Consider the following 25,834-nt stretch of genomic DNA (forward strand, 5'->3'; position numbering starts at 1 on the left):
GTTCTGGTGACGAAGGATCTTTTGTCTCTTTCTCTTTTTTTTTCTTCTTTATGCTTAATCTAGAACAATATTTCTCTTAGATTAGCCAGGGCCCGATTAGGAAATACGAAGCGCCCCGTTCCTCCACGTCCTGATAAATGGGCCCCTTTCGACGTATCTCATGGGATGGGGCCGGAGCTGCACGACCCAGCACAGCGTTTCTTGCACGGCGTGTATCGAAGAGCGAAGCAGTGAAGAATAAGGCTTTTGACTTATGCTAGTGCACGTGGTCTATATTCGGTTTATAGGTGTAGTATACATCATTTACGAGCAGGGTATACAGCAGTTTAGACCTATGGAATCAGGACATTTCTACTGGGTTGCATAATATAAAGAACTCCGATCCTCTCCTTGGCAGGTCTTCTGGCATAGCTGAAGAATATCAGGTGTGACTAATCTTACTGCCTACAGTTTGCACGCTTACTTGGCTTCGCGGGCTTTCTAAGGCGATAATTAACATCGGGGCAGCGTGCCGAAGCATACTATGATACTGTGAGAGTAATAACGAGCACTTTCATCGTGGCTCCCGTTAAAGCGGGCACGCCGTCCGAAGACACCGAGCCTGAAGCAGCGGTCGGTTAATGTGGGCACAAGAGCAGTTCATTAGGAGCACATGTTTAACTATCGCGCGGCGAGTTCTAGCGAATCACGCAACCATGTTTTCATTTGTGCGGTACATTTTTTTTTTGAATAAAGAAAAACTAACCAACGAGAAGCTTAAAAAATGTTTGAAGTTTAATAATCAAGCTTTCAACTTCGTAACACCGTAACAAAAGCAAATTTATTTATTTATTTTCAAATACTGCAGCCCTATTCAGGGATACTGCAGGAGTGGAGTACAACAATACGCAAGAAACAACCACAAAAAAAGGCAGTTGAACTTAATAGATAAAGAGGAACAGCAGTCTTATCACACTAGCGCTTCTACAAAATCAGACAGTGCCAATTCAAGAACAGAACCGGGTATAACGCGTTCCAACAGTCGACAACTCTCGGGAAGTAACTGTGTTTGAACGTGTTAGTGCGCGCAAAGAAAGGCTTTAGGTTGAGGGTGTGACAAGGTCTGGTTGGAAGAGCACTGGCATACGAGATATAATCATCAGCGGATAGTCGACAACATGAGTGAATAATTCAATGTAATAGTTTCATGGAATCTATATGCCGCCTTGTGCGTAGAAGGGATAAATTCAGGGAATTCATTGCGGATGAGCGCGAAAAGTCACGATCGTAGCGATGACAAATGAAACGAACAGCCTTCCTTTGTACCGATTCAACTCTGTTAATGTCGCAAACTTTATACGGGTTCCAGACGCATGAAGCGTACTCTAACACAGGACGAATGAGTGTTTTATACATTAGTAATTTTGTGTGCTTTGGCGATCTAGATAATGTTCGTCTCAAGTAACCTAATTTTCTTAGTGCTATAGATGTAATGTGATCAATATGCTGAGACCATTGCATGTTTTTGCGTGAAGATAACTCCAAGGCATTTGTACACTTGTGCCCGGGGAAATATTGTGTTACTGAAAGCGCACACGTGCTGTGAAGGAAAATGGCTGTTTGTAAATGACACTGCTACGGTTTTTTGAAAGTTAATGCGCATGTGCCAGTCCGTACACCAGGTGCAAAATCTGTTGAAGGAATACTGAAGGCGTGATCACTAGGAGAAGAAATTACCTGGTATAGCACACAGTCGTCTGCATAAGGACGGACTATTGACTTAATATTGTTAGGAAGGTCATTTATAAATATTAAAAATAACAAGGGTCCCACAACAGAGCCTTGTGGAACACCTGATGTTACATTTACAGTTGAGGACGAAGTGGAATTAAATGAAACGAAATGAGAGCGAGAGTTAAGAAAGCTAGCTATCCAGTCAATCAGTCGAGGATTATTTAAAATTACGCTTAGCTTACTTAGTAGCTTGTTGTGTATAACCGTGTCGAAAGCTTTGGAAAAGTCTACAAATAACGCATAAATTTTATTGCCAATATCAAGATCTTTAGTAAAGTCATGTGAAAATTCCACCAGTTGTGTTGTTATGCTGAAACCACGACGAAATCCATGTTGTATGTTAGAGAGAATTTTATTCGATTCAAGGTATTCTGTTATATGCTTGTGTATGATATGTTCTAGTAGCTTTCCGAAATTGGAGGTAAGTGATATAGGTCTATAGTTAAAAAAAATTGCTTTTCCCCAGATTTATGCAGAGACAGGACCTTGGCTAGCTTCCAAGACTGGGGGACGATGTCTGAAGTCAAGGATTTGTGAAAGATGACCGCCAAATAAGGTGAACACCAGAGAGAATATCTTACTAGAAAGATGTTCGGAATATTGTCAGGACCAGTGTGCTTCTTTGTGTCGAATTGAGAATCAAGTTTAGAATGCCGTTTTCACTTATTACCACATCGCCGATAGAGAGCTCAGGATTAGTATTTGTGAACAGTGGGAGAGAGTTATTGTCATGCGTGAAGACCGATTGGAAACGGACATTAAATGCATTAGCTATATCGGACTTATCGCAATATCGCACTTCTCTAAACAGCATCTATTAGTGCGTTTAAAAGCGGAAAAAATGTACGGTCTACGCAACTTCTTTTTTACTTTGCTAATTTTTCTGTTCACAGAACTTCATTATAGGTCTTGCTGTATAACAGCTTCATTATCTGGCTATCTGCAGACATTATTTTCTTTTTGTAAGAGAAAGCAAGAAGCAAACACAAGAACACAAACCGTGTCTCTGCGGGCACTGGCGCAAAAACAAAAACAGTCCAGTACCTGGGACGGTCGTCCGTCAAACAAGAGTGAGGGAGTCCATACAAAGCATAACATATATACATAACATCAGCCATATTTACGCATCATCCTAATCCTGAAAAGGACAAAGCGGCGGCAACTTCAATCGTAAGAAAAGAAGCACAATGATGAGTAGACAAAACACGTAATGCCACTCATTGTTGATGTCATAGAATCAAGCAAGAAAGAAGAAAAAAAAGGAAATTCTGCTTTAAGTAGCGCTGTACTGTTTATTATTGGTTTTCCGCGCCCTATAATTTTTATCTGTAAGTGATGAAACTTCCAAATCGTAAATTCATCTCTTCCTCTTTGTCCGCTTCTATACTACCCACTGGCCAATCCCGCGCTGTGGGTATGCGCCACGAACATTCAGGACGACAACGACGATAAGAACAACTAGCCGCAAAATTACAAGCCCAACAATAATTCAGTGAAAATAACTTGCTCATGTCACAGATTGCATGCGTCGTCGACGCCCTGTTTTGATCGTTGCTATATATACAGGGTGTTTCAGCTAACATTAGCCAGAGTTCAAAAATATGCCCCGATGCACTCTATAAGACGACGCGACCAAATGCATGTTGCTCACTTTTGTATGTAATGTGTCACGCTACTTTTGTATTTTGCTTGGTTAGATAATTAGTCAATATTAATTAACGAACTTCTGAAACAACGAAGCTAGGAAAAAAATTCCAATTAGAAAGTTGCAGAGCGCCTAGAAAAACGTCTGATTAGACAGTTTTTAACTTTCTATCTATTAGGCATTAGTGTTTTTTTCCGCTTACTGCACATGCCCTCGAAATAAAAAAAAACACAGCACGTGATGTGTGTGCGTGTGCGTGCGTGCGCGCGCGCGTACAGTACACGGGCGCTTTTAGCATTTCGCCCCAGCCTCTCTCGAAACGCGGCCGCCGCGGCTGGGATTTCAGCCCGCGAACTCTTGCTTAGCAGCGCAACGCCAAAGCCACCAAGTGATCACGGCGAGTGTTTTTTTGCAGATGAACCGCAGCATATATATTCCCGCCTGCTATCTACAACCTTCAGTTGTCTAAATATTGTTCAGAAATTGTGAGAACCGGCAAGTGCCTGCAGCAATGAGCCATTCTTAGCCAGCGTATATTACAAATTAAATTATGTAGAGAGGAAAACGTTGTAGAGAGGAAAACTTGATGAGTCATAGCCCAAGCCCGGGTCAGCAGGTAGTGGAAGGAAGCGCAGAGGCTTAAATCCAGACGCAGGAGCTGAACGTGGGCCAGAAGAAACCACACAAACTACAAAAGTAACCTTCGCTCTCTTATGCTTGCGTCACTTGCTCAATGAGTATGTACCATATTTGTACTGTCTCACACGTTGTTCTTTTTTCTCACGCGCTCTAGTGTTTATATGACAGATAACATACACAGCTTCAAAACTCCTACGAGAGTTATAGGACACCACCTTTATACCTTACCCAATGTACCCAGTGTACTCCATGTGATCAGGTCATCCTCATCGCCGCCTTCACGAACTCGACCCAGAGAAGAAAATACGGGTATCACCCACTATGAAAAGGTGCAATGAAAGCTTGCTGCACAGATTACAATTACGTGTGGCCTTCACCCGGCGCTACCTGTATCTTATCGGCTGGACGGACACACGCTAAAGTGGGGCACAAAAAGGAAACAGAAAGGCCGGACGGAAAGTCCGAATTGTGAGGAGAGCGGTATTCCTGAGACGACAGAACACCTCTTGTACACCTTCCCGCGATTTGATGTACAGAGAAAATCGCTGACAGACATCCTGTCGAAATTTGTCGTTGCACCATTGACTGAAAAGGTTCTATTGGGACCATCGCCTGATCCTCGTCATCAGCCTGATAGTGTGAAGGCTCTCAACAAAGTTTTGTATGAGAGCAGAATGGACAAGAGACTTTGAAGAGTCTTGGAGCGTGCAAGATTTTTCCCACCATCTTCGTCCTCATAATCAATGTCTTCTCTATTCTTTCTTTCTACATCCCTTCCCCTTCCCTGCCAACGCCGAGTAGCAGGTCAGAACATTGATTCAGGCCGACCTCTCAGCTTTTCTCTCATGATACCTCTTTCTCTCTCTCCATGTGATAAATAAATAACTTGAACTTGAACAAAAGATCCGCATTATGTCGGGGGCGCCAACCACGCACTCTTCCGGGCCCATGCGTCTGCGAGAAGTACAAAGTTGAGCAAGACTGTACTGTGCGGCCGCGAAGCTTCCCGGGAAAGCCGCCGTAGATAAATAGCGACCGTGGAAGAAATTGCACAAATCACTGTGATGGACGCCGCACTGGAGGGCTACGGATTAATTTCGGCCACGTGGTGGTCCTTTAAGGTGCGCCTAAATCGAAGTACGGAAGCATTTTAATGCTATTAGTATTCTCTGGGAGTGAGTGAGAAAACTTTATTTCGAATCAGAACGATTTATTTCCGGCAGTCCTCTAGGAACTTCACCCAGTTTTCTGTATGTGTGTCCGCGCCTAACCTTTTTCACGCCAACATGGGATGCCGGATATGTGACACTGAGTGTGCGCTGCTCTTCAATGAACCTCTTCAACGCCAACTTGGGTCGCTGAGTATGTGGCACAGGGTAAATGCTGCTTTTTAAAAAAATCATGATATAAAACCTGTATCATCACGAATTTCCCACCCATCAAATATATATCGCTAATTGCATTAAACTTGCCAATCATTTTTTTAATGTTTTTTGGCGCCGCCATTTCCTTTTTTCAACCCGCCCGCATCCGAACGTGGCCGCCGCGGCCGGGAATCAGACCCTCGACCTCGTGACCTGCAGCAGAACGCTGAGTCACCACAGTTGGTATGTATACCTTTCATTCTACAAGGAGAGATCTACAAAACTGGTTTTTCTACCCAACATTGCTATTTGCCCAGGAGGGCTTCGGTAAACAAGGCAGCCAGGGGCGGCTTGCACGTGCGTTTAATAACGAAAATAACGAATTTAAGAACGCGTTCTAGTGTGGAATCTGAGTTGTCTAGGAAACATCAAGAACACGTTCTCAAGTTCGTTATTATTTTCGTTATTAAATATTCGTGGAAGCCGCCCCAGGGGACTTGAGCCAAAAAGTGCATTCGGCTTTTTGCTTTTAATTGAAAATTACCACAAGCCTGTCTGGCGTTTGCGAAGTAATTTAGCAATGCCAACTGTAATGACACTGCTCAGAATTCATACGACATAATCATATAAGCTGTCAGCACACTTTAGAATCTCAGTTCACTCTAATCATGCAACAAATATTTTTCCGTGAGATCTGTCTGCGTTCCTGAACGCATACAGTTGATTGGTTCGCGCTGGCCAGGCTTACACCTTCCACAATGTTTTTACGTACATCTCTGTTGATTCTAAGTGCGTTCATCTGCTTCACTGTCATGTGCTGGCTCTTCAGCTCCAAATGCAGAGCACAAATCACGTGCCTATAACAGCTTCAAAAATGATGCAAGCCGTGTGCCTATTACATACACCATAATCTTTAGGTCGGTACGAGTGCTAAGCTGTGGAGCAACCGCAGCGCAAGCCAATGAAAAAAAAAAGATTTAAAAAATGGTACATATGCTATTTTCCAGTTTATGTCGGATTTTCTACTAAGCACGCGCCTCCTCATCGCTTCTTCAGATGACAATTCATGTTGCGTTTCTTATTGCATAACATGAGCTGACTTAACAAAATGTATGTTTCTGATGCTGCTAGTCCCAGTCGCCTTACCTTGCACTAATAGTTTGGTTTGGAGTGCATCCTGCTACGCGCGGCGGCCCAGTAAGAAGCTTGGAGTGCTCGTCTGGAACCCAGCTTTGTCAAGCTTTGTCAAGTACGCCTAGCAAAAGCAAACGTGACATTGAACAAAGGGAAACGCTTGTTTGGGTTTAAGCCCGTACGTTTTTTGGGCCATATTTTTTAATGAAAATGACATTCATCCTGATCGGACTAAGATCAACGCTATCCGAGATTTGAAGCCACCCAAAAACGTAACTGAGCTACAATGCCTCCTAGGCATGGCCAATCATTTGGGACGCTTCCTGCCACATTTAGCTGAGGTCACTGCTCCTATACGCTTTCTTTTGCACAAAGATAGAGACTGGCTTTGGGGCTGTGATCAGGAAAAAGCGTTCCAGAACCTCAAATATCTCATTTGTTCAGCACAGTGTATGGCGATGTACGACGCTTCGCTACCAGCAGTTCTTTCTGCTGACGTCTTGTCTTTTGGTCTGGGAGCAGTTTTGTTTCAAAAACAAAAAGATGGAGAACGCGGACCAGTTACGTTCGCGTCTCGTTCGCTAACTAAAACCGAGCGACGCTACTCGCAGATTGAGAATAAGCCCTTGCGCTAACATGGGCAGCGGAAAGGTTTGATGAGTATATGTTCACGTGGTTTGGACTTAGTTTTCGAAACAGACAATAAACCCTTAGTATCATTGTTGGGTCACCTGGCAGTTGATGCTATGCCACCAAGAATTCAACGATTTCGCTTACGGCAGATGCGATACAGTTTTTCTGTTGTATATGTTCCCGGAAAATCGCTCATCACTGCAGACGCTCTCTCACGTTCTCCGTTAGCTCACACAAACCTGTCAAGCTACCTGACGGTCTCTGAAGTTACAGCCTGCTCGAAAGCTTGTTTATTGGGCGTAGAAACAGATCATTTCCTGACAAGGGTGAGAGAGGGTCAAGCGAGCGACGCAGTGTGTAGAAGCCTGCGAAAACTGTGCATTGCAGGTTGGCCGAAGAAACAAAATGTTCCTGGCTATCTTGCACCTTAATGGCAAAATCGAGCATGCATTACGTTGGTGAATGGGCTCTTGCTAAATGGAATGCGCTTTATCATTCCTCAATCTCTTCGAAAAGAAGCACTATGTAAGCTGCATGACGGTCAACAAGGCATCTCACGATGCCGTGGTATAGCTAAAGGTTCCATCTGGTGGCCAGGACTTAGCACTGAAATAGCGTCTTTCGTGAAACAGTGTGGTGTTTGCGCAATGCATGCCCCTGAGAGGATGGAACTAATGGTGGCATCGCCAACACGCTCTTATCCATGGGAAAGAGCCGGTGCAGATCTGTGTCAAATTAACGGACAACCGTATCTTGCCTTAGTAGATCATCTTTCACGCTACCCAGAAGTAGCCATTCTTCCGTTTACACAGTCTGCCACTGTGATACACAGACTAAAAAGCATTTTCGCTAGACATGGTATTCCTGAATGTATGGTGACCGACAATGGTCCCCAGTTTGTGAGCACAGAGTTCGAGCAATTTGCCAAATTATATGGTTTCCGTCATGTTACCTCGAGTCCGAGGCACCCCCAGGGAAACGGAGAAGTGGAGCGTAAGGTACAGACGGTTAAGCATCTCATTTTGAAATCGAATGACCCTTACGTGGCCTTACTAGCTTATAAAGCAACGCCTTGTGTTTTAGGAGTCAGCCCAGCGGAGATCCTAATGAATAGAAGGCTCAGGACTCGAGTCCCAATGCTGCCTCAGCACCGTACTCCGGGACAGTGCTCCCCGAAAAAGACGGTGAATAATGATCGGAAGGTCAGGAAGAGGCAGAGCCGCTACTTTAACCGACATCTAAACATCTCCCCATGCTGGAAACAGGCGATGTGGTGTGGGTGACTGACCTCCGTACAAAAGATACCGTGCTCGAAGCAGCGCCACAACCACGTTCGTACCGTATTCAGACGGAGAACGGGGTCGAAGTTCGGCGAAATAGGCGGATGCTTAACCGTCTCCCGAAAGATAAGATAAACAGTGGAAGTTACGAGTTTCCAGATAGTCAGGAACAGCCCAGCAGTGTTCCTTGGAATACTAGAACAGGCGGAAAAAGGAACGAATCCTGGGTGCGCCTGACTCAAAAGGAAACAAACGCTAACAATTCCCAGACTAAGATTGTGACGACTACTAGGTCCGGTAGAGTAGTTCGAAAACCCACCAGGCTGGGCGTAGACGAGTGATGTATGAAGTGATTTCGTTTTTGTGGTCCTTTGTTGGTGTGTATCCAACCTGCCGGCCCCCATGTATACTTGTATAAATGCTTGAAAAGGGGGATGTGTTGGAGTCAGTTATGTGTTCTGTTATGTACGCGCGACACCACGAGAGAGGTGGCGCCAACAGCATCTCTGTCTGCACAGTGGATCATGTGATGCGCGAAGCTTATAAAGAGGCGTTCGCTGAATAAAAGGGGCTCCTCGATCACCCGAAAGACAGCGTCCTGACTGCGTTCTTGGGACACGGGGTCTCATCGCGACAATACGCACTTTAATTATTCAAGCATGTGTACTAGTAGCGCCGCTTGACATTCCCCTTTTAAAGTAACGTAAACGTGGGACTCGTCGAAGCCCTTATAGCATATATAAGAGGGGTGGACAATAGCTTGCTTCCTTGGGCAGTTGCTTTAAATGTTCTTCATTTAATAACACTCTGACACCGAGCGCAGACACACAACTACCTTGGCTCGTTGACGTTGTCGATGCAGAGCCTGCAGAAGTTAGTGGTATCGTTATACGGACGTCGTCGACGTACGTATGGGGAGCAGGTGTACCTTCTTCTTCTTTTTAATCCCGTGGCACACACAAACAGCGGGAAATTAGCCAAGCAGACAAGTAAAGTTTCTAATGTGCTTTCTCCTCTTTAAACACAGCTAGCTTTCACACTGCAAATACACAACCACATTCGTGGATAGCGGTGGCTTTTTCCGCAGTGTTTCAGACAACAAAGTCGGCGCCTGTAAGCCACGTCGTCTTTTTAGTACGCCACCATCATTATTCCGCACCTCGCGCGCCATAGCAATTAACGCTCGCACACGCGGACACTAAAAACCGCGCCCCATCTATCAAGTGCGCCAGAAGACGATGACGACCCAGCACATGCTACACGAAGTTAACTTATAAGTTTCTCAAACTTTTCTTTTTTCGTCTCTTCATACCACCAACTTGTTGGCCTACCCTGAGTTTGCGTCGCTTCACTTAAATAATAATAACAGAGGCCAATTGCAAGGCACCATGCAGAGATGGTTTGAGAGGATTACCGACAGCAACATAGCAAACTGTTTTTGTTTGTTTCTTTCTTTTTCTAACCATTGGAGCCCCAGTCAAAGAGCTGTTTTACTCTTTGCCAAGCAAATTGCAGGTACCAGAGGAGACCGTTTAAGAACGTATACGCTTCCGCTTTCCCAAAGGAAAAGAGAAACTGCTGCAAATTACCACATCGGCGCCGCGCAGGAAATTACGCTGATCCCATGCGGTCATTGCGCAATGAAACAGGAGCGCATCACTGAAAGAAGGAGCACGTCATCACGTGCTCGTAGACCGCAGGTGCAGTGAAGGACGAAGTGCCAAGCGTCTCGCGAGCGCATGACACGCGGATCGAACGCGACCGGCGAATACCGGCCAGAGGCGCGTGGGCTCCCGGACGTTCCAGACGCGTTCTCGAGCCCAGCTCGATCAGCGGTGGTCTGCCGGCGTCCAGCTCCCAGGAACGTAGCTGCTGCCCGAGGGATGGCGACGCTCTCGGTTGTGCTGCTCTTGGCGGTTGCGGCGGCGATTCCGCTGGCGGCTGTCGCCGATGCGCCCATAGCTGCGCAGTACGTCGGCAGGCCCAAACCCGACAGCGGTGCAGGGGAACAGCAGGTCGGGCTGCCGCAGGTTGGCAAGGCTCCTGGCCTCGGGCAACAGCAGGTCGGGCTGTCGCAGGCTGACCAGGCTCCCGCTGTCGGGCTGCAGCAGGGCGCGCTGCCGCCCGCTGACGGGGCTCCCGGAACCCTAACGGGCGTCTATCCTGGCGGTAAGCGGCACAGCGCGGCCAGTTTGCGAGCCCTGGCAGCGCAGAAGGTTCGTGGCGGAAGGCGGGATGACTACGAGGAGGAATATGACGACGACGACGACGAAATCATGGACGTCTCGGGCGCAGCGCGCCTCAAGAAGGACGACTTGGAGAAGTTGCAGCCTTTCCTTAAGGACATCGAGAAGCTCTACTCGCGCGGCTTCCGGCGCTCGCACGTGATGCGCAGTAAGAAGACTCGCGACGGCTGGCTTAGCATGGTTCACATGCAGCGTCACGAAGACCAACTCATGGCCGGCGAAGCGATGGACAAGAACGCTACCGTGGGCGGCGAAGCGCAGCCGTTCGTCGTCGTCGCAGGTCGCAAGCCAGTAAACATTTCAGCTCTGCCCTACCTACTCAAGCAGCCCACGCTGACTGTACAAACGAGGGATCTGAACCGTGACGACAAGGTGGCCTTTTACATGTCTGTGTCATTCGAAGACCAAGTAGCGTTCCATTGGTACCTGAACGGCCGCCTGCTCGAGGAGTACGACAGCATGCAGATCTTGGACATGAACGCGCCCATAGAAGCTGGAAACAAGAGCACCCGCTCTCGCGTCTCGCAGATCGAGATAGAGCATCTTCTGAAGCTACCTACCAGCACTGGCAAGTACGAAATCAACTGCACCGCCACTGTCGACTACACGCAATACAGCCTCAAGTACGTCATCGAGCCGCAGTTAACAGACGATTGCCCCCCAGCAAACTGCTACGATCGTCACGCTATCTGCCGGAACGGCAAGTGCGTCTGCGATTCGCCTTACCCGGTCAGGCTAAGCTCCGTACACACTACTTGCCGCACCGAATCGTTCCTGGAGACTCCCTGCCACCACCACGAGCAATGCCAGTACACCACCAACAACAGCGAGTGTCTTGAGCAAGGCTGGTGCGCCTGCAAAACGAGCTTTGGACGGACGCCGCAGCACGTATGCGTCAAGAAGACTGGCGTCAACTCTCGCTGCGATAGCGACGGCCAGTGCGCCGTCTACAACGCCACCTGCATCCTGAGCCACTGCACCTGCAACTCCGACTCCATGGAAGAGAATGATCATTGCGTCGTCGTCAGCCGCTCCGTGAACCGACTGCACTCCAGCTCTACTGTCGTCCAGCCACGCTGGGCCGCTCTGGGTCTCGCGGGCGCCTTCACCATCGGAAACTTCCGCAAGCTGCTCGTCTCGTGAGCCTACGCCGCAAAGCACAAAATAAATTCATTTTTCAGGCACTCTGCGCTTTGGATGGCTTCTTTCTTTTCTTTCTTACGCCACGTCTCTTGTAGTTATCTCCGTGGAACAATATTACCTGGCGGTTACCCTTGGACACGGCCAAATATGTTCACGCGACTTTATTACGAAATGACTATCCTTCTAGGAGCGTTGCTAAGGATCTTGAATCCGCTGCTCAACAGTGAAATGACGGGCGGAGACGGGCGGCGATAAGGCAGCAGTGTCTCATGCCGACGTCCGTTCGTTGAGAGAAGAACCTATATATGACGCCAAAGGGGTTAAGAAGACTGGCGTAAAATTTCTGCGACGAAAAGCCTAAGAAGGAAAGGCTGGGAAAAGTCTGGGGCCCCACGGCAACCTATCACGGGGGATCGACCATGAATCGGGCGGTACGTAGAAAGGAGAAAGTTTAGCAAAATAAGGAGAATATATTACATGGATAATAATTGTTAATATAAATTTTAGGGCTATATTATAGAATAGGTGCTATTAGTATATTTGGTACTTGCGATGAGGAAAAAAAGAAAAACACAGCGAAAATTAACACGGTAGTTGTTTCAATTACAAAATTAAATATGGCATAACCTACGTTCCTACTGCAGATCCTATACTCCGTTTAAAACACCAGGAGCTACGCAAGAAGTGCGGTGACGAAAATTTATCACTCCGCGCGTTCCGTCCACGCTTCGTTGCACGTCAACGTCGTTTGCTCGCGCGATCGTGCACGTGACGCTTCCGCGACGGGCTGCCGGCAACCCGGTACAGAGAACAGTTCCGCACAGTTGCGAACAAGGACATCGGACTATTTCTAAGTGCGGACGCAGTCACTGCTAGAAGTTTCTCTGGCCTCCACAGCGTTGCACCTGATATGTGAACAGTGCCGACGCCCCAAGAGAGAGTATAACAGGACGCGTAATGCCTAGTCTAAGACGACGAAGGGGACCTTCCAGAAGTCTTCCTTGCAGATTAAACCTGCGACATTCGATTATGAAATGTTCCATAGTTTCCGGTTCACTGCAACGACATTGAGTGGAAAGAGCCAAACCAGACTTGTGGAAATAATTAAAGCAAGCATTGGTATGAGCAACCCTTTCTGATAAACAAAACTTTAAATTTTCCATCGCAACACCGTCTGCTTTGCCAAGGGAATATAAGATGCTGAAAATCTGTGTTACTTAATACATATGACTTGGTGTGCAGCTCATGAACAGAATTTCTTTTAGATGTTGCAGCAGTGATATATGCCGAACGTCATAGAATTCTCATTACCGGGCCTTTAAGCTCAGATCCGTGTGAGGCGCCCTTTCACGTGATGGTATGTCGACTGCCATGGGGCGCGGGGCCTTTAGATTTGATCTAATGCACAACAAAATTTCGTGGCATAGATTCCTCTTTGTTCAACACCAACAAAATAATGCGCTTTCTTAGAACAGACACGTCAACATGACTTCGCTGCAACTAAGTTACAAAACGGACCTTTGGATATGTGTTCCACACAGGTTTATACATTCCTACAGACAACAGCCCTGCCCTACGTCCAGCGCCGTCTGTGCTTCTAGAAACCGCTGCATCACCTCGACGAACCGAGGTCCAGCCACGGGGGCCCCACTCGCCGCAGTTCCTTCCAGCGACGCTGTGACCCACCGGCCGGCCACTGCCGAGCCTATGCGCAGCGCACATCGCAGCGGCGCTACGCTAACCTTAGTAGCGCGGCTAGAACCACGACCACCGCCGCCGGGGAGTGGCGCACTCCTCTGCCGTACGGCAGTTTGTTTCCTTCCAAGTGTTCGGCCAAGTTCACGCAGCGATCATTAAGCTCCTTCTTGTGGCTAAAGCAGGTGCAGTGGTTTAGGATGCACGTGGCATCGTAATCGGCACACTCCTCTTCCGAGTTGCAACGCGAACGCGCGCCGACTTTTGGCACACACTTGTGGTCCTCAGTGCGACCGTAGCCCTTGAGGCAGGCACACCAGCCTCGGCTGGTGCACTCGCTGTGCTCCGTGGTGTTTAAGCACTGCTCGTCATACATGCAGGGCGTCTCCAGGTAGGCTTCGCTGCGGCAGGTCACATGCTTCGACAGGAGTCGTACCTTGTAGTAGCCCTCGCAGACACACAACGCGTCCCTGCAGATGCCCATCCGTTCGGCGCACTCCGTGCCGGGTTCCTGGCACGCGTCGCTCAGCGGCACAGTCACGTCCACGTGCACCGTGGCTAGGTCGTAGTCAGTGAGAGTGGTGCAGTTGAACGTGTACACCCCAGTCACGGTTGGCAACCGCGTCAAGCTCTTGATGAGAACGCTGGAAACGCGTCCCTCTGGCACCGTCTCCTCAGATAGCGAGTCGTAGTCTTCCAGTGGTTTGCCATTTAGTGTCCAGAATATGGACACTTGGGACTGATACGCGACGCTACAGTACAGCTGTAAGCCCTTGCCGAGGTGTACGTCGTAAATGTGCGGCTTGCCTGGAAAGGAAAATAGAATTCAGGCTCTGCACAGGTGCATTTTCTATATACTATACAATCCCTATATACGCGTATACTATATTATATGTATACAGTTGCAAACCGAGCACAACTTCCATTCGTGGCTTTTAATTAAAGGGCAGAATTTCCTGGCTTCGAATTTAATCTCGTGTACACCGCAGTTAAGTATGGACGTGCAATCAGTAGGTCAGTAAGACATTTATTTTTCTGCTTCGAGCGAAATGTAACCCAAATGTAAAACTGATCCCGAGAGAAAGCAAGTACTCGCTTGTATTTGGAATCCCTCATGTCACCATCCAGCCATAAATAAGCAGGAGGTTGTCACCATACGTCTGTTCAATACACATACCGATTATAGAAACCTTCACAAAAGCGTCTGTAACTGTACCTTGAAAGTCGACTGCTCCAATTTGGCATAATATTGAGAATTTCAAAGCTTCCTCTCGTCAAAACTTATCTCACTGAAAAAACCTAGACAGTGGTAATCCAAAGACTGAGCTATTTCTAGGACATTAAAAATAACTACAATGCCACGTGTAAAATTTGCATTTAATGGTACGTTACACGACTATACGAGCGCAGCAGCCGGGTTTGGCGGCATTGTGTAGAACTAGAAGCGCACCAAAATATGCCCACATGACAGCTAGGAGACGGGGCCGGATGTGACCGCACCTTTCTCGAATTTCATGTTAGGCGGGCCGTTCTTGGCAGTGAGAATGGAACCACCGACGGGCGATCCCGAGCGGTGCTCGGGTCGGATCCTCGGCTGCCGGGACTCCTTCGCGGCCCCGCTGCCGAATGACTGCAGACCTCCGATAAACGGCACTCGACGCCGGCGCAGCAGGCCCGGTGATGGCTGTCGCTCGAGGATGCCCAGCACCGACCTGCGCAGCTCCTCCGAGAGGCGCGAGTCGTGCTGCCACGACATGTTCTGAACGTATTGCGAAAGCTCCGCCCTGGGCCCCCAGCGGGCGCCGCCCGACGGAGCCACCAACAGCGGCAGGAGGATCGAGAGTCGCAGCGACAGCATGGCGCGGGCGGGCCGCGGCTGAACACTTGTTCCCTGGCGGCCCGCCGGCGACGACGAAAAAGTCTCCAGTCGAAATCACGCGCTCGGCGAATTCCACTCTTCCGGCAATTCTTTCTTTTGGGGCTACCGTACTGGGTTATAGCCACAGGAACGTTTGCGAGGCCCTCTGCAGCTTTCCGCGCGAGACAAAAAGGATTGCGCGCTAAAAGTGCTTGCTCTTGATACTTCTGATGCTCACATAATTTTCACTGCAATATTTCGTTATTTGAGCCTTCATACATGTCACAGCAGACACTTTAATTCACATTCACACGATACTAATTTCATTTCACCTTATTTTCCTTAAAAAACTATAACAGTCTTTTCACCACCCGATTCATGGCAGATGCCCAAGAGTGGATTGCGCCATTTTACTATAGGGCACAGCACAACAACAGCTTGTCACTCTCTTGCCGCTGACCCAGTGGCGTCGAGTTCATGCTCGTTAGTAGACAGCTCATGACAACGCTAACCCTACTGACACAATCAACGCCATTTCACCAATAAAACTTCAGAGTACCAAAGCTTTTCCCGCAAATCAACGACGGGCCATCAGCTAGGATATAAGCCTCGTATTTCATGCGCATAGAAACAGTGTCCATTGCAGTTCTTGTAGAGCAGTGAAACGCACACTGCACCGGAGCAGAGGAAGAGCGGCCCACAAGGAAACCGGAAACGACCACAGGTTACACAGAATAAGGGACCATGCAGCTTGAGGTGACACCCCGTGACGCAGCCGCGGCCCTATCGGCAGCGCATGATTCCGCGCAGGCGCATAGTATGGCGCAGGAAAATAAGCCTTCTGAGATCACTGAACTTTTGTATGTGAATTAGAGAGGTAACCTGGGTCGGATACCGGCTTTAGCGGCCGCAGACCGATGAATAATGACATGTTACTGTGAATTCGTTCAGCGTCAAACATTCAATTGCGCGAGATACTGAGTGAGTAACTAAAAACTTTATTGAAAATAAATAAAAGAAGGTACAATGGTTGGGCCCTCTATTCCCGGGCCCCACTGGCACGAGTAGCACGCTGGGCTTGGTCCAGAAGAGCCAATAAGGCATGGATTGCGGACGAGGGCCGGGATAGCCATTGGCTCTCCCAGCCCTAGACCGCAAGTCATGCCTCCCACTGCCCATTCCTCGATATGGAGAGTGGCAAGAAGCATAGACGACAAGCAGAGCAGAGAAGTTTTGTTCAAGGCTGGGCGGCGCGTACGCAGAGCGTGCCCACGTGACACGTCCCAAGCGGAATTGCCCAACGGCCGACGGTTGGAAAACTGCTGCTGGGAGGTCGGCTGCCAACTGTCGTGGCCAGCCATGGAGAGAAAAAAGTCGGGCCAAGGTTGTTCACAAGCTACGTCGGCACATAAGTAGCAAAAAGACATGGGACCGAGGTTGCAATACAACCATTCTCCAGGGCCGGATGCGACAGGTTGGTATGCGAAGTGGAAACGTCGTGCCGAAGCACGTTGCCAGCGTATTATATTAAGCATTTTCAAAAACAATTTTGCGCCTTTCGACCCCAGCGTGAGGCTTTTTTTCAAAAGCGCCTAACTTAATTAGATTTGACTGAATAATAATTCTGATATCACGTCTTTTTTTCTACCTTATTATATGAATAAGGAGATTTTTTTCATTGCTTATTGCAGTGTATTTGTCTTCCCGAAACCAATGCGCCACATAATGTATCTACATTCTTCTCTCTTGAATTCTTTCTTGCCTATATGTCATTTTGCGTCTCGTATGGTTGCTTCTCTGTTGTGATATCTTTAATGGCACCAAGCGTTGCCTTTAATGCAAGGCAGATACATACAGTCTTTTTAAAATGCGTATTCATATTTTGATAATGCGGTTTCAGCAGTGGCGTAGCTAGGTCGTTTGGCACCCGGGGCCTATAGGTCGTCTGTCACCTCCCCCCCCTCCCCTCGGGTGTAGTGAGGAAGGCGAGGTTATCGAAAATTTTCGGGGAGGGGGAGTATTGTTTCAGCACCAGCACATCCGCCTTGGATACCGCACATGTCCCCTCTCTCCCTCTCTTCACTTTCGTTCCCAGAGAAAGAATGTAGCAGGTATACACACTGTTTTATTTTCTGCACTGAAGGGTGCTGTACTGATAACGTGTCATAAGCGCATTTGCACATCTGCTGTCAGACTGTAACGCTTGGCAGCCAATACAGATGCGGCATTGTGGGAAATATGGCTCACAAGTAACCAAACAATTCTAATGGGATTTTAATTAGCGACTTTGGAGACGATATTACATTTCCAAAATTGAATCCCGACAGTCATATGTCCCCCAACAACAACGTCACAGAATTCGTCGTAGGTACTACGGCGTGCAGTATTTTGGCTGTAGGTAGCCCTGAACCCAAACGAAAATTAAATAGCGCGTCAGTGACAATGATTTCCTGATCCTATTAGGAAACTCCATCTGCTTTCCTGCTGCGTGGTTGACAACGCTATGAGAATTGCAAGTTCTCTTCATTCTGATCCATAAAGCCTTTCTTTAGTTGCTGCTATTGGCAAACGTCATTATCCGAGCTGCTGTACCGCCACAAGGTAGGGAACGGAATAGAGCACGCTTCGCGTAGAGTCCTGGCATTAACATGCAAACAAAAAACAAGAGAGAGAGAGAGAGAGAGAGAGAGAGAGAGAGAGAGAGAGAGAGAGAGAGGGCGCAATGAAGCCTGTGCCAGCGAAACCTTGCGCTAGTGTTGGTCTGCACTCGTAATGGAGAGGATTGAAATATTGACGTTACTGGTGCAGTATTTCATAATTACTTCGGTACTGCCATACTGGGCCACCCACAGTGCCAAAGTACTGCAGGCTCTAGCACCCAAGACGATTTTGTTTAGAGAAAAAAATTTTGTTGAGTAATTAATGACTTCAGCTCCTCAATTCCAGAATTCCAATGTTTCCTCTAGAATTGTTATTTAAGCTGTTACTTAAGATATCCTACTTTAATATAGCGCGGACTAACGACGTCGTATGTTTAACGACGTCCGCTCCGACCATGAGCGCAGGCCGAGTGGTTTAGTGACCACTTAGCAAATTAAATTTTTTAGCCCGCACATTCGTGCAATTATTACATAGGATGTTGATAAAGCTGCAGCCGACAATTCTGCGGCACTGCACTTCTGGTACATCGGGTACATGAGCTCGGGCTGCTGGTTATCGGAGTATCTTAACCATTTACGCCCAGTCAAGCCGGCGGAAAGAGGGGGGTCTTCAGACATATATGACACCAGCCGCCCCCAACTGGCACCCGGGGCCCACGGCCCCCCTCCCCTGTTACTACGCCATTGAGTTTCAGTGATCCATTTGTTCTAGTTTACTTGAACAGGGTTTGTTAGGTCGCACAAGCTTCAGCATTTTGTGATTTTGGTAAGATAACTGTTCTGTAATAATTTTCTCAATGAATATGTTCTCTGTGGCGCAGCACATGTTGTACTGTGTATGCTGTACAGCAAGAAGGATGCATGCTTGCTTTTTATCGACCAGGAATATGTACCTTCATAAGCATGAGACATGCTAGAAATCAATCTAAGCCTAATGTAGGCCCAGTCATAAGCCGACCTTCAAATTGGCGTGGGCCATCCCAGTGAAAACACTTCGTCCGTAGGACATCCGAATCTGGTTCCAATGTCCATGCACCATTACGGAGACAAATAGGACATCCACCATACGTCCAGTTGCGGATATCCTATCACGGATATCTCAAGCTTATACCATATGTGCCCTTTTCGGCATATGCGTGAATATTTGTCCTTCAATTGAGGCTTAGTCTGAGTTTCCTCGTGATCGAATTATGTTTATCGCATATTCGAATTACAATCCCAAACTACCATGCCTGCAGCTCATGTGTGCGTCGTACTTTACGAATTTTCTAAGCAATTTACTTTGGAAACTTCAATTAGTTCCTAACTCATTTGCGCTTGGCGGAAGGCCTAGATGAATGAGTAGTGCTGCATTTCTGCACAAATGCGTGCACGCATAACGTGTGCACAAAATATAACGTAACACACAATATAGCAAACATTGTGCAAAACGCCCTGACATGTCCGTGAAATATACGCCGAAAGTCCCCATGATGGCCCTTGTGCACGTGCGAGGGATGTCCGCAGGACATGGAAAATGCGACCAAAGGGTCATGTGAGAGACGTCCGCAGGACGTATTTGACACATCCCTAAGTTATCCATGTCCTGGCAGTGGATGCCCATATCTATAGGACCTCAAAGGATGTTAGGTTCGATGTAGGACTAGGCATAAGCCGACATACAAATTTTCGTGGCTATGCTAGATTCAATGCAGACCCAGACAGGGGCCAGCCTTTAAATTATCATAGGCCATGCTAGGTTCGACCTATGCCCTGACATGGCCCGACCTACAGATTGGCATGGGACTTGCTAGATTTGAGGTTGGCGAGGTTAGCAGCAATGATTTGCCCTAGGTCGGCACCATAATAATTGACCCATGTAACGTCGATGTCAATCTTAAAGAACGACCCAAACGAAATGGCCAAGCATGGGCTACTAATGTCACGGCTGGCCACGATATACTTGCCAACATTGGGCCGAGGAAATTTTTCCCATTGGGGTACTCCTACCGTCGCCGACGACCGTGCCACTGGCTAAGCGCCGAAGACGCACTGCGAAGCGGCAGACCTCGTCATGTGCGTCCCAGTGACACGGGCCAACTAGCGACAAAAAAACTCACGCTTCGCCATTACACACTCCCGAGGCCACGATGATGCCGTTTAGACGGAAGTTTAGGCGGCTGACGAAACAAAGCGCGTCGTCCTCCTCAGTATTCACGCAAAGGCACATTTGAGGCGCAACACAGGCAAGATTCCCCAGCAAAAAAGTTTCCAAATTACTCTCTCTGGATTTTTTGGGTCGGGCAAGTCGAGAAACTTTAGATTCGTTCGGTGCTTTGTCAACCGCTCTGTGCGCAACTTTCTATATGCTTGTGCAACTTCGCTAGTTTATTGAAACGTTTACATTCATCGCCCTCATTGCAATGTGCTTGAGTGCGGCAGCTGCACGTTGCTAATGCATCTGTTTTTTTTGTTTTTTTTGGAAGAGTGTGCGCCGCGGGCACATGGAGTTTATTTCCTTCCTCCATTCGCGGGTAGCGCGGCGGTGGAAGACACAAAAACTTACCGCAGGATGATCAATTGTTGGGCCGACTGGATTGGATTCAATTATTTTAGGTAATGCTCCATATCATAGTTCTTTCTGCATGCCTGCAGCAACCTGCCTGACGTACGGGGCCGTACTGCGCTTAGCGCACGGACAGTCCGGTCGTGACTGACGTCATGCTCTCAACTCCGCCATATATTTGGCATCTTGTCATATATTTGTCCCATCGTTCTGACAGCGCTACAACAAAGTGGCAAATACCATACCACCAAGGCCCATGTAGCTACCCTGTTCAATGGCGGAGTTTTAAGCCTATCAGAGAAGCCGCAGGGGCCCTGTGGGCCAATCAGAGCAGACAAGATGGCAAATTCGACGATGAGGCGGAATTTCAAACAGAATAGCACCAGGGTTCTACGGGATACAGAATACACAAATGCCTGGCGCCTACTGCGATGCCACTACGACGAAATGCGACAACCAGCAAGGCTGAAGGCCTAGGCTGCAATTGGCGGAACGCTCGATTCTGTGGGTGCCGAGTAGCGCTGCGGGGGTTCTCCGGGTGCGTTTTGTCGTAGGCAAGAAAACGTGCACTCGCGGGTTCCCATTGTGTGTTAACATATGAAGGGAATGTCACCCAATAGCAGCTCCGAGCCGAAAGGAATGATTCGTTGTGCCACACCCTCCACCCCGTTTGGTTTCGTTCAGTGCTGCGTCAAGGTAAGCGTACTCACTCCAAAGCGGTATCGCAACACGGCCGAAGAAACGCATCAGCACAGTTTGAAACGGGGAAAGAATGAGAGAAAGTGACACACTCACGCCTTTATAGGACATCGTTATCCGACGTGACGCAAGACTACTGTTAGGGCGTTTCCACGGCCGGACAAGAGCGTGCGTGTGCTCCAGTCGAGCCTTGACATTTCAATGAAAGTGGCACGCGCGTGCTATGCGACGTGACGCACGCAAAGAGATGGTAAGTATGCATACGATTGCGGCCTAATTTACAGAATCTGAAAACGTTTTAATTCATAAAAATTTAAATATTTACCTATTTTACGTGCAAAAGCAGGCAATAAAGAAACAAAAAACTGATAATGGTATTGAGCTTCAGGCTGCTGTGCCGTGAGACCGAGGTTCTTTAAGCGAGAACTTGCCTGGTATGAGGCAAAGAACGCTTTTCATTAAGACAACTGCATGTTGAACAAAAATCCGAGAAAAGTGTGCTGGAATTAAGAAAAGTATGTACATTTAAAATTATTTAAACTGCCATCATGTTATGCTCTTGAATACGAAAAAACGAAATTGAGCAAAGCGAATTACACTGTGCAAACCATGTCTGACGTTTGCAAATGTAAATGTCTTGTCAACCATTTGCTCACTGACCCAAACATGCTAATAATTTTAAGGAACACACAACAAAAATGTCAACTCTCCTTATTTGTTAAATCAAATCTATTTGACATAGTGAGGTAAAAAATAAATCACAGAAATGTTTCATTGTGCAGTAACAAGATGTTTCATTATAAAGGCAGTAGCATGGATTCCATGCAATGATTCTCCACAATCTCTCAAGCTCTTTCATAAGCTGACAATAAAAATGTGCTCTTTAGTAACCAAAGACACAGCATTGAATAAAAAATATCAAAAATTGCATCTTTTCACCATGAGTCTGGAAATGTAAATGATGTACAGCATGATTTTACACTTGTCTAAAATGGTCTAGTGGCTAGCTACAGACTGCGTGTCTGCAGTGGCTACTGCTGGGCTCCAGATCTATTTGTTCAATAGTGCATGGGCAATAGGCATATGGCAATGACAACAAGGTCTTATTGGTGGGTCAGCCTGTATTTTGCCTGGGAACGCTGGCGACCAAATTGGCCAATTGACCGCCTTTGACAAGTGTGACTCACACTGTACTCATCATCATGGAAATTTTAGTTTTCGAAGGATAAATAAAAATCTTTTCATGCAGCGTAATTCTTTCAATGAAATTTCACTTGTTTTGAAATAGAAGATCGAGAAGCACCCTGTTTTTGTCATAATTGTTTGGGTCACAATCACCAGTGTGTCTCTGATGACAACAGTGTCATTTAATCAACCTAAACTGACTGAATGAAGTTAGGTTCTCACTTGTAATGAATAATATTCTTCTTAGTTTGGATTGAAGTAGTAGCTTAGCGCGATAAAAACACGGAAACAAGAAAGGTGGACAAGGACAAGTGCTACTCACAACTGTTTAATGGAAGGAAGGATAGTACATATATATCCTCTTGTCACTCATGCACATACCCAGCAGAAGAGAACAGGCACATGCACATCAAAGGCAGTTGTGCAAGAAGTCAAATTCGGCATCTAGTAATGAGATAGAAGGCTCACTTACACACCTATCTCTATTCTTTTTGATAAAGAAGGCCTCAAGAGCGAGCCTGGAAGAGGCTTTGCCACTCCTGCCCAGAATAGTAGTCGCAGAAAATCGAGCATCACAGCCACACGCCCTAACATGAGCCACCAAATGTGCGCCCTTATCCTCCTTTCTCTTTAGTTTTTGTGCGTGTTCCCTTAAATGGTCATTCACGCAACGCTCAGTTTGTCCAATGTAGAGCTGCCCACAAGGGTGCAAGGGAAGTGCATATACAACCCCTCTGGAGCACCCAACAAAGGGCTTCTCATGCCTCGTGCAGCAGCCCCGCCTGCTCTCACAGCAAACTCGAGAGCACAGCTTCGAAAGCTTGTTGGACGCAGAAAAAACCCGAGGAATACCATGACGGTTAGCAACCTTTTTAAGGTTATGTGACACCTTGTGCACGTAGGGTATAACCACTGGTCTTACCTTCAGTCGTTTGACCTCTGCTCTTGCCCTTCGTGCTCCAAGCTCCACATTTTGCAGAAGAGAATCTACTATAGCGTTGACGACCATCAAAGGGAAACCAGCTGCCAAAAGGCGTCTAACTTGGTACGTAAAACTAGACCGCATTTAGTGTACGCACGATTTCCGATTTCCGGTCGTCAATGCTATGGTGTTCTCAACCTTTTTTCATTTGTAGACACGAACGCACAGTGACTGACAGATCAGTTTATTGGGGACATCGCATTATTTTGCTCGAGAGGGCGCATTCCTTCATGCTACAAGAGTTGCACGAAACCCATCCGGACATGACAGCAATGAAGAGCCTTGCTAGCACAGTCTTTTGGCATCTGGGGCTGGACCGCGATATAGAAAGCCTGGTAAAAAGTTGTTTGCAATGTGTGCAGTGTTTGCCACTACCTGCGGCTCCAGTTCTTTCACGCTGGCTGGAAAACAACAAGCACTGGTCAAGGCTGCACATAGGCTTTGCTGGTCCAGTGGAACGGCGTACGATCCTTGTCTTGGTGGATGCAGGGACGAAAGGGATAGAGGCGGTGCCACTAAAGACTGCAATGGTTGATACTACAGTAGAAGTGCTTCAGAGCATCTTTGCCCATTTTGGTCTGCATCACACATTTGTGTCCGATAACGGACCCCAATTTACCAGCGCAGTGACAAAGATATTCTTCTGAGATAACCATATGCGTCACGTAACAACTGCTCCTCATTATCTTCACTCGAACAGGGCAGCAGAGCGCGTGGTGCGCACCGTCAAAGAAGCACTAAAGAAAAATAAAGTAGGGTCGCTGCAATGTCAACTCGCTAAATTCTTGCTTTACTACAGGATAACGCGGATGAAGGACGGAAAATCACCTGTAGAGATGTTGCACACACACACGTACACACACACACACACACACGTGCACACACACACACACACACACACGTGCACACACACACACACACAGTCCGTCAGTCAGTCAGTCAGTTCTTTGTGCAGAGCTAATGACCTTTGCTAGTGCAAGTGTGTACTGTACAATGAGTGTACAGTGACTGCTGATTTAAGGTTAGGCAGTTAAACATGCTAGAATACTGGGCATATACTAAAATTTCCATACATTCATTTCTGCATTAGATACGCATAAGCACAACTGCATCAAGACATCATGCGATCTGCATGGAAAGCTATTGTCAGCACAGTTGAACCTTAATTCAAGAAAAACAAGCAGAGCACAAGCGAAGAGGATGGACAATGGCACCAATTACAGCTGGAACACTATTAAGACCCCACAAATCAATAATTCCAAAAAAACCTCACCTAAGTCATGCATGCACAGAAAACCAACAATGCACTGGGTGCAGACAGCAATGCCGTTCATGTGCCTTCTAAACGGTCTATCTCCTTAGTGGACATTGTAACCGAAGAGCAACACAATCATCAGAGTTCTTGAACATAGGGCACACTTCAATAACTTGTAGCATAATCTTACTCCTGTGCCAGAGCAAGATACCTGCATTTTAAACAATGTGAAGCTTCCATAGCTCACACAGCAATCAGTCAAGCTTCTGGCTTTGTTGTTGATAATGTTGGCATGCTCCCTTAATCTAATATTTATGCACCTACATGAGCACAAGAGGACAGGTAATTCCCCGCTCTCATTTTCTTGTGTTCTCCTGGGTGCCCATGGCACCATACTAAACCTATGCAAACTACTAGACCAAATTTTAGGTGTTGTTCTGAGAGATGCATAGGTAAAGCAGATGACTCGGTGTAGAAGATGCAAGATTAACTTCAAGGTTAGAGAAGTCAAAGGTGCAAGTTAGAAAGCACCAATAGTGAAGAGAAATAGTGCTTTTCACCATGCTTTCATTCACTGACATTAGACTGCAATGTTGGTGTAAGCTAACACCAAAACAATGTTTCAGTTAAAACATATCAGCTCCAAAGATCAATACAATGTTGGTGCACTTGCCATGGTGGCTCAGTGACTACTATAATGTTTTGCTGTTGATCACAACATCGCTCATGAGACTCCTTACTGCAGCAGCCACATTGCAATGAGTCGCAATGCTGAAATGTTCATGTAGCATGCTTTAGTTGCATGTTAAAAGAACCCCTACTAGTCAAAATTAGTCCACAACGTCCACCATTTAGGTCATTAAACCACAAATTGCTTTCTTGGTGTTTCCATACGTGGAGAAGTAACACAGTTCATCAAAAACGATCTTCATTACCAGTGTCTCTTCGATGCTTCCTGCAGCTGATCAACTGACATCTGAAGTAGCATTTGTCTTGTTGCATGGGGCTCCTCAGTCATAGGGGCGGCATTGGCCTAGTGGCCTGGACCCTTACCAGGTAGATCAGAGGGGAGGTCCTGGGCAGTGACGAGGCAAAACA

The 25,834-nt window shown here is 47.2% G+C and overlaps 1 protein-coding gene across 1 annotated transcript; it reads right to left on the reverse strand.

Moving 5' to 3' along the window:
- Positions 1-13,357: 13,357 nt before the first annotated feature.
- Positions 13,358-15,625, reverse strand: LOC142573774 (uncharacterized). The gene is made up of 2 exons (XM_075683040.1): positions 15,053-15,625; positions 13,358-14,359 (listed from the first exon to the last, which is right to left on the reverse strand). The coding sequence occupies exons 1-2, from the start codon at positions 15,408-15,410 to the stop codon at positions 13,590-13,592; spliced, it is 1,128 nt and encodes a 375-aa protein (XP_075539155.1). The 5' UTR covers positions 15,411-15,625; the 3' UTR covers positions 13,358-13,589.
- Positions 15,626-25,834: the final 10,209 nt, after the last annotated feature.

This window comes from Dermacentor variabilis, chromosome 1 (assembly GCF_050947875.1).
Source record: "Dermacentor variabilis isolate Ectoservices chromosome 1, ASM5094787v1, whole genome shotgun sequence".
Classification (NCBI taxonomy): domain Eukaryota; kingdom Metazoa; phylum Arthropoda; class Arachnida; order Ixodida; family Ixodidae; genus Dermacentor; species Dermacentor variabilis.

Excerpts from the sequence above, each read along its gene's own strand:
- LOC142573774 (XM_075683040.1), bottom strand. The coding sequence starts at position 15,410 with ATGCTGTCGCTGCGACTCTCGATCCTCCTGCCGCTGTTGGTGGCTCCG. Across the intron at positions 14,360-15,052 it reads TAACATGAAATTCGAGAAAG|GCAAGCCGCACATTTACGAC; the intron begins GTGCGGTCACAT and ends TTTCCTTTCCAG.